Source organism: Amphiura filiformis, chromosome 15 (genome assembly GCF_039555335.1).
Source record: "Amphiura filiformis chromosome 15, Afil_fr2py, whole genome shotgun sequence".
In the NCBI taxonomy this organism is placed as follows: domain Eukaryota; kingdom Metazoa; phylum Echinodermata; class Ophiuroidea; order Amphilepidida; family Amphiuridae; genus Amphiura; species Amphiura filiformis.
In genome coordinates this window covers 25,520,730-25,534,709 of record NC_092642.1, presented here as the reverse complement: position 1 = coordinate 25,534,709, position 13,980 = coordinate 25,520,730, and the positions used below count along the sequence as shown (strand labels likewise).

General features: G+C 35.2%; 1 protein-coding gene across 1 annotated transcript in view; it reads left to right on the top strand.

Moving 5' to 3' along the window:
• Positions 1-13,980, top strand: part of LOC140171428 (uncharacterized) — a 392,810-nt gene that overhangs the window by 301,311 nt on the left and 77,519 nt on the right. Inside the window, 1 exon segment of the mRNA XM_072194688.1 lies at positions 1,861-2,006. Coding sequence (XP_072050789.1) covers positions 1,861-2,006 — 146 coding nt within the window.

Sequence of the window (13,980 nt, the reverse complement as noted above, 5' to 3'; positions counted from 1 at the left end):
TGGCACTGAGCAGTCAAAATGTGCTACAGCGATAAAATTAAATGTCAAGACGAAGAGTAAAACTCTGAACTAAACTAATCATTGGAGGTGAAAATAGCAGCAGAGAACAAAGTTGCTGCAGACTGGCAAATGGCTGTGTTTGTTGCATAACAACATTGGACTATTATACATTGGCCCCTACATATGGATACTTTAACCAAAATGTTCAATACATAAATCAAGACCCATAGAACCAATACTGGGTAAATTTGTAATCTGTTGAACACCTGTAAGTGTAGACTTAAAATTCAGATCTTTAAATGAATTGGAAAAATAATGCTGTAAAGTGTGTCAAGGGGTATATTGATGTTTGTGCATCAAGCTTTTTTCACCATCTAAGAATGCTATGTCCGCTGTGGTGTGTTTCAATAGGTCAATCTACATGAGCACTTACAAATATGCATCAATATGTACTCCAGATCCACAGTGTGCTACTTGCACAGCACATTTTGTGACATAAAGGCACATATTCCAGTGCTTAACCAAAGGGCGCCTTAAGTGTCATATTACAAGACGCGGGTGTGCTGTCAGAGCGTTGCCTTTACACGCTAAGCTATTGCAGTTTTGAGGTATGCTATTTTATTGGGCTACTCCAGTTGAAATCCTTACACCCCATATGAAAGAAATGACCTTAATCTTCCACAAGGGGAGTGTGGATTTCAAATGGGGTCACCTTAATGGGGGACTCCATTTGAAATCTTCACCCTCTCTTTAAGATCATGTCTTTCATGAGGGGGGTATGGATTTTAACTGGAATAGCCAGTGGGGGTCACATCCGCATTTCAGAAGAACACATTGATGCATATTTACTCTGCCATGTAGAGTGTCCTAATATCGCTTCCTTTCCCAGACGATTGGTCTCTGGTTTTGATGTGCATGATCACCCTTCTAACTGTATTTCTATGCATGTAAATGAAAAGGGATTGTCAAGAGTTCATCAACTATTTCTTGTTTACTTATGACAAGTTTTGAAGTGTAACATTTCTTAACCAGAAAGAAAGCAGTATCTAACTACTGAAGATGTAGATATTTTGGGAAAATAAAAATTGACACAAAAAGAAAAATGAGAATCTAACTTGTGGATAAATGCACATGTATTTTGTTCAATAACCCCCCTTCCTGAATGCAGGAAAGAAATATGTACTTTTACATGTTCAGATTCAAATCATGTTTCATATACATACACATAATATTTCTTCTCCAATCATTTCCAATACGTAACCAATATACTGTCAATTATCACAGGTTATGGGCCATTAACAGTACTTTCAATTTTGTTGCTTTTTATTTGTATTGCAATGTACTTATACTATGAAGCAAGATTCCTTTTATGCACTGTGGTGATGCCATCAGCATTTACCAACTGGCATGGGATGCAGTCTATAGTCAACTTCACATATCTAGATCAAATCAATTTTTACTTTCAATATAACTTCATTTAAATCACTTTGAATAGCTTATTAATTGGTTACCAAGTAAAGGCAGATTGCATGAGCAGCGAATCAACAGAATTTCAAGTGCTCACTTTTTTGAAAGGAATCATGCTTCTTAGTTGTTTAAACTCAACTTTTGATCTTGGCAAGTGCAAGTTTTAAATTTGCTTGTGGCTACATTTTGTAACATTTCATAATTTGCTACATTTTATACCATTTCACATCTTGCTAATACGTTTAGTGTGCAAAAAAAGAGACAAATTTTGTTGCAAGATCAAAAGTTTAATCTATATTTTATAGTCTAACTGAATCTTGTTTCAATGAATATAAAAAGTGCAAGCCGGTTTAATTAAACATTTTCTACTTCTCTTTTCTTTGCTATTTACAGCTCGTGGCCCTCATGATGAAACAGCCCTCAGCAAAGGTATTCTATACCCAGCGGCCTATCTGGGTTCTACCCAGCTGGTCACTACCAAACAGCCCACCAAGAAGGTTCGCATGCAGCAGGCACAAGAGGCGGTCAACAGAATCAAGGTGGGTACACTCCCTCATCCCCATTCATCCTCCATAACTCACTCTATGATATCTTGGTGATGAGTTTTCATCTAGTTTTTAACCATATGGTTGTTAAATTTAATAAAATGATAGAAATAATCAAATTTAAACTTCATTTTCAGGTTAAGCACTAAATTGAATTACAATATCATTATACAATTGAATACCTGAGTGGAAGAAGGGCCCAACTCCATCAAAACTGTTTTTGAGATATTAAGAAAAAACTTAATATTTGGAAAAGTTTTATAGACAGAATGTTTTCATCTTCAGGGGACCTTTAATACATGAACATACAATATTACATACATTCGAAATTATATATAATGTTTCAATGGCAACGGTACAGGTCTTAATACGAGCTGGAGTTGGGCCCTTCTTCCACTAATATACTGCAAGTGCCAGTTCCTTAAGCAGTTGTGTTATAAATAGCTACAGAAATTAGGTAATTATCCATTAATTGTACAAGTAGAAGCATGTAATATGTTAGCAAGAAAGTTTATTGTTGTGAAAAGCAGATTTCATTGATGAACAAAATTCTTCTTAAATCCAATATTTGTGGAAGAAGGGCCCAACTCCATGGAGTTGGGCCTTTCTTCCATGAAAACCATGATTAAGTGTACGTGGAAGTCTATTTAGAGAGTGAATTTTGCCTCATCTTTCACACACAAGGAAGAACAGTCTGCTGGCAATAAAATGCTGGGTCTAACTCATTTTTGTAAAAAATTGGAGTTGGGCCCTTCTTCCACTCAGGTATTCAATTTTCAGATTCTAGCTTTTATAACGAGTTATTTCATTTGAAATATATACACCTCCTTTGGAACACATGATCTTAATCTTCCACAAAGGGTGCAAATTTCAAATGGAGCCATTCGGGTAACCCCATTTGAAATGCACACTCCCTGTGTGAAAAAATAAGGTCATGTCTTCCATGGGGGTGTATGGCTTTCAACTGGAATAGCTAATGTATTATTAGAAGACTAACAAAATAACAATCCAAATTTGTTCTGAATTCTCATAGATGCCTCGTTCAATGTAGTTTCCCTTATTTGTGGAAATTGTTTACCTTTCTTACCTTTTACTAAAATATATTCAGGAAAATTTTGTGTCCGAGTTTTTTATAGGATTTGTGAGTTTTTGTGTATCTTAGCGACATATTTGATTATTGTCCATAAGTAAATCTTTAAAAAAATTTTAACTTACTTTTCCTCACTTATAGATTTCCTATGCATACATAGAGCCAAAAAAATATTAAAATTTAATAATTTTTTCAAAACAGGCAGGCATTCCTGATATTATACATTTCAGGTTTAGATTTACAACAAGAAATTGTGCATAAAACCTGTTTTCATTTCTATCTTAATGTAACAGGTGGCAGATAACATTACATAAAGTAGGTCCTCATTTCCAAGTCGTAGCTCGCAGCTTTAGCGCAAGGTTTCACAAATAAACGGTTTGTTTGTCTCCCATTACCAGAGGCTACTCTTTGATACATCGTATTAGTGCGGAAAAACCAATTTACACATGACCCGACTTGATTTATTTATTTTCAAATTTGCCCGCCAAGTTGTATCTCATGAATAGAAGGTATAACAGGAGAAGCTACCTGTAGATTTGGGATGTTTTTGTGTTAAGGTTAGAATATTATTCAAGATTTATGCATTTCACTTATACGTTTTTGTTTATAGTTCACCCTAATGCTCGCGTCATATAGACGATGAAATATTTTTATCAATATTGAAGGCAGATGGTTTTTACCGCAGTGTCGCCAGCAAGGCCATACGAAATCCACCAAGCAAACATTAGAAATGCCATGTAATCCTAGAGTCTATAGGAAGCTATAGGTTGTCCCATGAATAAATACTGTGTATTCAAACTATATTATGGCTCGTCTCAAGTTAAGAGTAATGCCATGTTAGATGTTGCAGTGGCAGATTCGAATCAGTGGGTTTATGAGGTTATGTCGCCAGCGTATGGACAAACCGTCCTTATGCGTGTATGTATGCGCCTGCGTGAATTAGGTTAGCGTGTGATGATTCGAATCTGCCACTGTGAAATCCAATATGGCGTTCTCAACTTGTGATGAGACGGACTATAAGCAGTTTGGATATATTGGAGGAGGCCAAAATAAATTCTAGTTCTTTTGTAAAGTCCATATCAAAGCATTGATTGTTGCATTTAATAATGTGATAACATTTTGAGGTGATTCCCTAAAGGCTTGTGATTTACCCTGAGTGCCCAAAACGTACAGTCAGGCCTGACTGGTGGTATCATTGCAGATCTGTGAAATTAGATGTAAGAAACACAAATTTCATAACATTTTTAGAATAAAAAGAAAAGCAATAGGTCCTACAGATGAAGCAATTGTATTAAAGTAATAAGGTATCAAAATGCATAGCAGTAGCACAAATTTTGTTATCTGTCAAACTCTTTAAGGGTAGACGAGGTATTGTTGGTCGAAGCAACCTAAAAATAGATTTTCATTATCTAGATCAATATATTATTGAAAATTAACACCTTGATGTTTTGCAAAAGTTCATTCTACAAATCATATCGTTACAAACTTGCTTAATTTATTGTTGTTAATGAGTTATGTACGTTTTACAAAAGTGTTGTTGTTTCAGCCCTCTTTACAACGTAACTCAAGAACCGCAGCACCTTTAAAAGTATATTGGGGATATTTTAATTCTTCTACGCGCTCGCTATGAATTGAGCAATGCAGTTTTTGCCAAAGCTCACTACCATTCGTAAGATGTTGTGAACTACCAAATAACAACAGTTTTAAATAATTAATAACCTTAAATTTTTGTTTTGAATAGGGATTTCAAGAAATTGCTTCTTGTTTCGGTGTAATAATACTTTTTGTGCACCGAGTTTACTTATTCCCTATGTCCAATATTGCACCAGACGTCAACTAATGCATTGTCAGTGTGTCCAATGTCCATTTATTTTTTATGCTTACCAAAAAAAATACAAATCATAAGAAGTCCTCTGTGCTTGTAGAAAAGAAAAACCGATGCTTTTGTACATTCTAAATCTTGGTCTGCTGTACCAGTTTATGGAGTATTCATATCGCTACTAAAATGTGTATGCTTGTCGCCCCTCTGTCAAGAAAATGTGTAAAATTGATTGATTGCTTTTATCAAAACAAGTCGCCATAAGTTTGTCAAAAAAGGTGTTTTTTAAAAGCGTAGCTCAAGATGGACACCTGTCTTAGTAAGTAATGGCTCCTGTTTTGTGCCCTCGTCTAATATGACTTAAGCCAGCCAGCCAGCTAGCAGCAGAGAGGAGTTTGTTTTCTATGTCCACACACTGACCGCTTGTTATCTTGCCATGGTCTACATTCACAGTTTTTTTCACCATATGAATTGAGAGACAAATCAATAGCTGTCAGATCCAACAAAATTGGCCATTCCTTTTGAAATCTGTGATACCCCTGTGGAGGATTTATAAGATGTCTTCCACAGAGGGAGTATGTTTTTTAAATTGAATTTATTGTTTATTATTTTGACACCCACACTCCCGTTGTATATGGCTTTACCTAGATCTTCCACAACTGGAGTGAGTATTTCAAATGGAAATTAGCCAACTGTCTATACTATTTGAAACCAATACTCCCTCTGTGGAAGACTATAGCTTAATCTTCTACAGGAGGACTGTGGATTTCAAATAAAATAGCATAATATTTTCTTTCCCATCATTTGGTGCAAAAAAAAGTAGGGACTTTGGATAATATTGACAGGGCAGCAGGTTGTTTGTCAAGTTGATTCTCTCTAAGTATAAAGGAGACAGAAATATGTAGGTTAGGGAAGAATTAGACATTTAGAAATGAGTGGGGTTATTAATGGGCTATTCCAGTTGAAATCATACACCCCCAATGGAAGACATGATCTTAATCTTCAATACAGGGAGTGTGAATTTCAAATGGGGTTACCTGAAACCTACACCCCATGTGTGGGAGATTAAGGTCATGTCTTTCATAGGGGGTGTATGGATTTCAACTGGAATAGCTAGGCCACTTCAATCGTTTGTTTAATTGCTTTTAGCGAGAAGGCAGCCAAAGTGGTTACACAATTTAACAGGGTTCAGGTTATATTAAAGTTAGAAGAAGTGCTCTGAAATTATCTTTAATAAGATGTTCTTAAAACTGATTATCTTGTGTGTAGGAAAGCCTGGGAAAATGAATATTTTGTAGGGATATTTGTATCAAGATGAAGGGAATTTTATACTGAGAATTTTGTATACATTCCTTTCTCTAAGTAAGTTTACTATTCCTGAAAGGAATTCAAAGTTTCCATCTTTTAAGCAAAATTTCCTCCAAGGAAAGAGTTTCACTGATTCCAGGAATAAGTGTAGGTCCCTTTGTGCACAGTCAATGAAGCATATTTTTCTCAAAGTAATCCAAAAACAAATATGTGTACCTTTTTAGAAGTGTATAGTTTCAACACTCATGAAGTGTTATGCCCAAATGAATTGAAATTAATAAGTTTCCCATGATGCAATGTGTATGTAACATAAAGCTGTACACCTTAACAACAGAAAGTTGACTATATTTATGCTTCATTCAGAATGCATTGTGGGATATGTGAAATATGAGGCAGAATGATTTCTATACCTTTGCAATAGAAGTGCACACATGGCATATCTCTTAAACAAAAAGGATCTAAAAAGTAGTAGATAAGAATGTTTTTACATCAAAATTAGGTCAAAATTTCAGGAGGTAAAGAGTAGAGATTATTTGTACTTTTCCTCGCAGCTAAGCAAAGTAATCCAATAATGTCATGAGGCAAAATCATATATATCTCGCAGATACATTTATAATTCAATCCCAACACAAAGGAATCATATCGGGACATTGATTTGTACAAGAGGTTTTTGTAAAGGTTGCATATTTTATTCTTACCAAGTCCGAGTTGAAATCCGTGTTGTTAGTCACATTTTTGATTGCCCCCTCGGAGCGTCACCTTCGGGAGCATGCTATAGCATGTTCTGCTGCTATGTTTAGTGCATTATTAATAAATGCAAACATGCTTTATCTTAAGACGAAACCTTTTTAGAGTATGAATATTTCAATCCTCGGAGTAGGTTTATGTCAGAACAAATACATCTTTCCAAAATATTCTTTTGTGATGGCAAGTCAAAAACTTCCAATCTTTACAAATTTTGCCATCAGATGCGAATCAAATTGTTAAGTGTATACAAAGATTAATCCTCCGATATGGAAAATTACCTTTTGTGCGATATTTTAATCAATCTTTCATGCATTTTCCTCACTTAAATCGCAAGACGGATAGAATTGCAAAGTTTTGATTGTTGTGAATTAAACATGACTCCTGAAGTAAGGGCCCCATTATCCCACTCTGACTATATTAGTGGCCCACAGGGACATGGAACAACATATGAAATTCCCTTTTGGTACCCCTTGAATAAGTAGCTTCCATTAGCCATTCTAAAGTAACTCAATTCTCGGCGTAGAATTCAACACTTGATGCAAGATGGAACCTTTTTGAATTCACCATGGGAATAATTGGGATGTCAAAATTAGGGAATGGTGCTCATCTTCTCTTGCTGTCTAAAGCAGTCATTTTATCCTCATACTGTGTTTACTGGAAGTTACATCCAGAATTAATATGAACCAAATTAAAGGGATTTTCAGAGGTATGTCAAGGACCAAAACAAATGGGAATAATTAGGATGTCAAAATTAGGGAACAGTGCTCATCTTCTCTTGCTGTCTAAAGCAGTCATTTTATCTGCATACTTTGTTTACTGGAAGTTACAACCAGAATTAATATGAACCAAATTAAAGTGACTTTCAGAGACCAAAACAAATGTATCATATCTGAAGTTGCTTAAATATGGTTGATAAATTGGGAAAATACTTTGAAATCATTTTCTTCTCAGAAATGCTGACAAAATAAAAAAATGTGTTTACATCCAAATTGTCCCGTATTGGATTTGCAATGAGTTACTTATGTCCGGGTATAAAAAATTGAGATTGGTCTCCCTTTAAAAGAAAATGGCATTGTCTAGCTCTTTCAGTCACAACGCCTCATGTTCTTGAACTTGAGTTGCGTCACCTTAGTAGTAGCTTTTTCATTGTATTGGTTAGGGACTATGTTAGTAAATAGTCTAAAAGTGCTACAAAATGACATGTAGGAGGTATAATGTAGTTTGGGTTTGACGGATCATTGAATGTCCCTTTAAGAATGTGTTGATTTTAATTTTCTTCCACAATAGACAATTTCCTCCTTGCCTATTTTAGAACATATATATACTATTATGCTTAGAAAAAGCATTCCAAAATCAAATATGATGCAAAAATCTCTGTATTTATTGGCATTCATTCATTCATATTTATTTCCATGAAAATTATTATAAAAAAACAGCATAAGATATCAAATAGTTAATACAAAGAATGTACACATTTATATGTTACATCAGAAGAAATGTCTTGAAGGCCAGATTAAAATAAGTGCAAATCAACCCAAATAATTGTCACTACATCAGCCAAAAGACAAGGCAAGGATGTTACTTGCGGGCAAAGATTGATTATATTTAGAGATGAGTTTTTCTTTAAATTTATCACAGAGATGTTTGACAGATTTTGAAGTTTTCAAATGTTTATATATAAAATTCCATCTGAAATATTTATTTGCCTCTTCTTCTTTGAACTGACGTTATCGAAATAAATTTTGGAAGACTTGTTGGGAAACCAAAATTTTGAAGCAGAACTACTGTAAATTGCACAGCAATTATGTAGCTATTATGCAAACTGTTTGTAGATGCAGTATCTGAAACCAAGCTACAAGTTGAATTCTCCATTGAGTATCTTACAAATTTTCACAATTACAGAGAGATTTATTTTACAAACTAGCTGGAAGCTTAAATTAGAATTATTCTATGCATTTCTAATGTAATATTGCAATCCAAATCGACTCAATTATTTAAAACAAAATTGAAATTAATGCTTGTGTAACCTACTTATCAAGGAACCCTATTATGTAAAATCAATGTCATACTTAAGAAATACCCTGGACCGATATTCCTTCAGATTATTTCGCTAATCGGTTAAATATTCTATAAATATCGCTAGAAGTTATGAAATGGCAAATTTGCAATTATTAGATTGGAATTGAGCAGTTCGAGTTGAAATCCATACAATCCCTATGGAAGACATAATCTTAATCTCACACACAGGGGGTGTAGATTTCAAATGGAGTCGCCCATTAAGGTATCACCAGTTGAAATTCACACTCCCTGTGTTTTCCATAGGGGGTGTATGGCTTTCAACCGGAATAGCCTAATTACATAATGAATGCATTTCATTTACTTCAGCAGACAGCAAAATATATGGGAGCTTAAAAAGAATGAATGGAAACTAAAACAAAATTGAATCAATTGAATTTTCAATTGGTTTTATGATTTCATAATTATTTATTGAAGAAAAGAAATCGAGCAATAAATTGAACTCTTTTGATTTGATATAACTGTCTTAAATCATTTACATGCTTCAATTATATTGCTAATTGGGCATAAATCATAGCCATAATAACCAATTATTTTGATAGGGAATGATCCATTTTTTTATAAATTTCTGTATACCACATTCAGCTGCAAATTTTACCAAACATTTATCAAAATATGCAGAGAAATTTGTAAAGAATAGTAATGAAAATATTATTGATACATGTGAAGAAAAATTTATCCGTAGCATGAGACGAAAGCAAACAAATCCCATTTTGCCTTTTCCCAAAATGTCACACTAAACTAAGCACTGGCAGAAAAGATTGTGGAAGCCAAAAAAACGCAACTTGATTTTCCATAAAACGCAAAAACAAAAAACCAACATGATTTCCGGAGAAAAATGCCCAAAAAATGGCTGTTCAATAAGAAGCAACAGTAATTAAAACATACAACTTTATCAAGTTTGGAAAAAAACACCTTTGTCTTAATTTTGTTATTTGTTTGTAGCAGTATTTCTCCAATTCCAACCATGAATAACAAGTAATTTAGGGTCTATAACATCTTCTAATGTATATTTTTGTTGTTGAAAAAATGCAATTGCACCAGTCAGTGTTTACTCAGAAGACATATGGCACGATTTTGGCCCAGTATAAAAAATTGATATGGCACACAAGACTTTGCAAATATGTATTGCAATTATTTCATTATTTTTGACAAAGATTGGAAAAAAGATGCTTCATTTGACACACCAAATTTTCCAATTCCTAATGCTGGTACACTTACAGGATGGCCTTTGAATGTGTTGGGTACAAAAAAACTCATACTCCACGAGGTCAACTTTTCGGCTATGATTGTGCAATGGACTTGATGTACTTTGCCATCTGAAATGAGATGATTTGGGTTTGATAATGTCATTTCACACAGGGCTTGGATAGCATTATGTAGGTCATGCTATTAGGAGATAGTATGCCAGGTTAGTCGCCATGTGAAGCGTAAGATATTATTATGACAGGGTGTAGATAGATATCACGACTAGAAAAAACACTATCTGAGTCACTTTGCTGTGTCCTCAATCGGCTATTCCATTTAATATCCACACTACCCCTGTGCAAGATTTAGCTTAAGTTTTCTACAGAGGGAGTATAAGTTTTGAATAGAATAAACAATTTGGTAACTTGAAATATTCACTCCAGTTGTGGAAGATATAGGTAAAGCCATAATACAGTGGGAGTATGAGTTCCAAAATAATAAACTCTGACCAATTACATTTGAAAAACTTACTCCCCTTGTGGAAGCTATTTCCAAAATCTTCCACAGGGGTAGTGTGGATATCAACTGGAATAGCCCATTGGTTTGTTCAGAAGAAAATGTAATATCAAGCGGATAGGATGATGCTATATTTATATCAGTTCCCTGATGTGTGCAGTGGAACAGAGGTCAAAGAAGGCTATTATTATAAAAATTATGTAACTATAATCTGTATGCCTTCCTCGGGGCAGTAAAGTAAAATCAAATTTTGTGATTTTCTCAAAAATTGCTCACTTATGCAGGAACCTGTTATGCTAGTTGGATTCCTTGCATCATTTTCTTTCTGAAAATGTATACTTTTATATACTTGTCATCATTACATTCATTTAGAGATACAATGAAAAATATTATCTAAATTAATGACTCGAGGAGGTATACAGAGTATACATACTCTTGCCACAAAACAATGAATTTTGAAACACAATTTGGCTCAATCAACTTAATTTGGGGGCGAACTTTAAAAAAATAAAATTTGGAGAGAGCAGACAATACCACGGTACGTTTTACTTGTATTTACATATTGTGTAAATGTTTGGCAAAAATATAAAAAAATTCACATGGTTTGTGTCTCCAGCTGGTGTTAGCATTTAGTTCTATGAAGAACATGTCAGTGAATGAGGGCGCTTTATTTCTGACCAGATCTGGTCCAATCGGGCTTAAGTCGGCAGTAATGAAAATGAGATATCAGGGGCGGATCCAGGAATTTTTGATAGAGGGGCGCCTTTTGGTCGATTTACGAAAAAAATGGTGTTAAGGGGTTACCCCTCGAAAACTCAACGGTTTTGGCCCATTGTTTGCTGTTCATGGCGAATTTGTTCATTTTTTTAATTTCTTTAATTTCTTGTATTTTTAAGTTAGGCCGGCGCCCTTTGCTAGTAAAAAAATAGAGGGGGCGCGCGCCGGCTGCGCCCCCCCTAAATCCGCCCCTGGATATAATCAAAAAGTGAGGAGAAAAAACAATAAAAAACATGAAAATGGAGGTATAAAAGGTTCATAACTTTACAACCAAGTATTCAAGAAACAGGGGGATTCAACATTAGTAATTGTAGGTACTGAGCTAGTTAGAAATGGTAATAACTCAATTTTCAAAATTACCGACTTTAGCCTGAGTGGATCAGATTGGGTCACATTTTAGTCATCAAACGCAGTTCTCATGTTTCTGTGCATAATGAATAGTGAAGAAATATAATCAAATTTTTGTACTTCTTCAAAAATATAAAAAGTCTGATATCTCCATTATATCAACAACAACAAATCCACAAGCCTCGACACACTTTACATATACTTGTTCGTTCATCCCAAGTGTACCATACTTCACCATTTAAGTTTGGTGGTAAGAAAAATCTGAGATAAAAATATCTGAAGTATGGTGCAATAAACTGTCAAGCAGAAAGAGCCAATGTTGTGATATCCATATTAAAAAGTGTAACAGGCATTAATCAACGTCTGCTGCAATGTGGTATCCCAGTTGAAATCCATACACCCCTATGTAAGACATAATCTGAATCTTCCACACAGGGAGTGTGAATTTATAATGGGGTTACCTGAATTGGTGACTCCATTTGAAATTTGCACCCCTGTGTGGGAGACTAAGATCATGTCTTACAAGGGGCTGCATGTGGATTTCAACTGGAGTAGTTCAATACGGCAAGGGAAAATCAGAACCATAAACTAATTTTACTTTTCAGTTCAATAAGTTTTGCCTTTACTGATTTGTTGGAAACACCTGCCGCAAGTTTGAAATCAAAATCCCGTCTAAATCTTGATATAATAATAGTGAGTATTATCTAAATACTGAATGAGGTGTAATGACGACGTTCTACGGATATACGATACGATAATTAGGTAAACTCCGGTTATGAACTTTCTCCGGTTCCGAAATTTTGCGCGGCATTTCATCCATGGGATTACACCTGATATGGGTGCTAATCACACTGCATGGCTCAAAATGGCTCAAATGCAATAGCTGCCTTTAGCAAGAGTTGGTTCAAAACTTGGCAAGACATTATAGTATAACTGCTGTTATCCCAGAGATAAGAATAATACTTTGATCAGCAAGTAATCGCCGGGAAATGTTTGACTTTTACCACTACGCCGAAAAGTAGACCTGCATAAAGAGTGCTCTAGTTGACCTGTCTGCTCTATATTTTGCGAGTTAAAGTGTATGACTTGAATTAATAATTTGTGATGCTTCTTCGAGATGTCACAAGACAATTCTCAATATAAAAGATATTGATATTACTCTGTAATGTTAAAAGGCCCGCCGATTACACATATTGATATTAATATTTGATGTTAAAAGGCCTGCCGATTACAAGCTGATCAAAGTATAGGGGTAGATTTTAGGGTTAGGATTAGGTTTAAGAGATAAGCTCTGTTGACATAAGGATTTAAGGTTAGGCGACAAAAAAAATCTATGCTATGGGTGGACGGACCTTTCAAGAAGGGTCAGTTGGTTTTTCTTTTGCAAATGGCCCAAAAATCATTCAAATATGTCAATATTTTGCAATTTGGAGGAGATAAAAAAAATTTGGACCGCCATTCATTTGTTTTTATATCTGGGTCATTCGGGCCCGTAGAAGAGAGGTTTCTTTTAGGGTTTTATTGGAAATAATTGCTACTTTTGGTTACTGAATTGGTATTATCAATTTTACATCGGCAACTCTTGTCAAATACATTCCATCGGGCTCACTTTCTCCTTTTGAGTTTCAAAATCCAGCACAGATTTACAGTGGGATGAAGACTTCATTAGATTGAGCTCAAATTAGACAATCTGCCTCATCTGTGAACCAGAGGCAGATTTAGGTGTGCGTCCCCCCCTAATTTTTACAGAGCGGCGCCTGACTTTGTATGGGCGCCGAGTGGCGGCGGCTTTGGTTATTTAGCATATGGCGCCCCCTATTGAAAATTCCTGGATCCATCCCTTCGAATCCACCCAGATGTATAAATTCTTAATGCTGGGAAGGTACGGAGGTGTGCCCCCAAGCAACATTTCACTCCATCTTGTAAAAATGCAGGTTCGACTCCTTTTACCTGCTTGAGATATGATTGGCAATAGCATCTTGTAGACACTTCAGATTGGTTGACATGAGTAGTGAGGGTGCATTGCTTGTCTTATACTTTCAACAGGGGCAGATAGAGAATAGACGGGGTCTAGGCCTGTCATTCTGTTGATAGCTCCG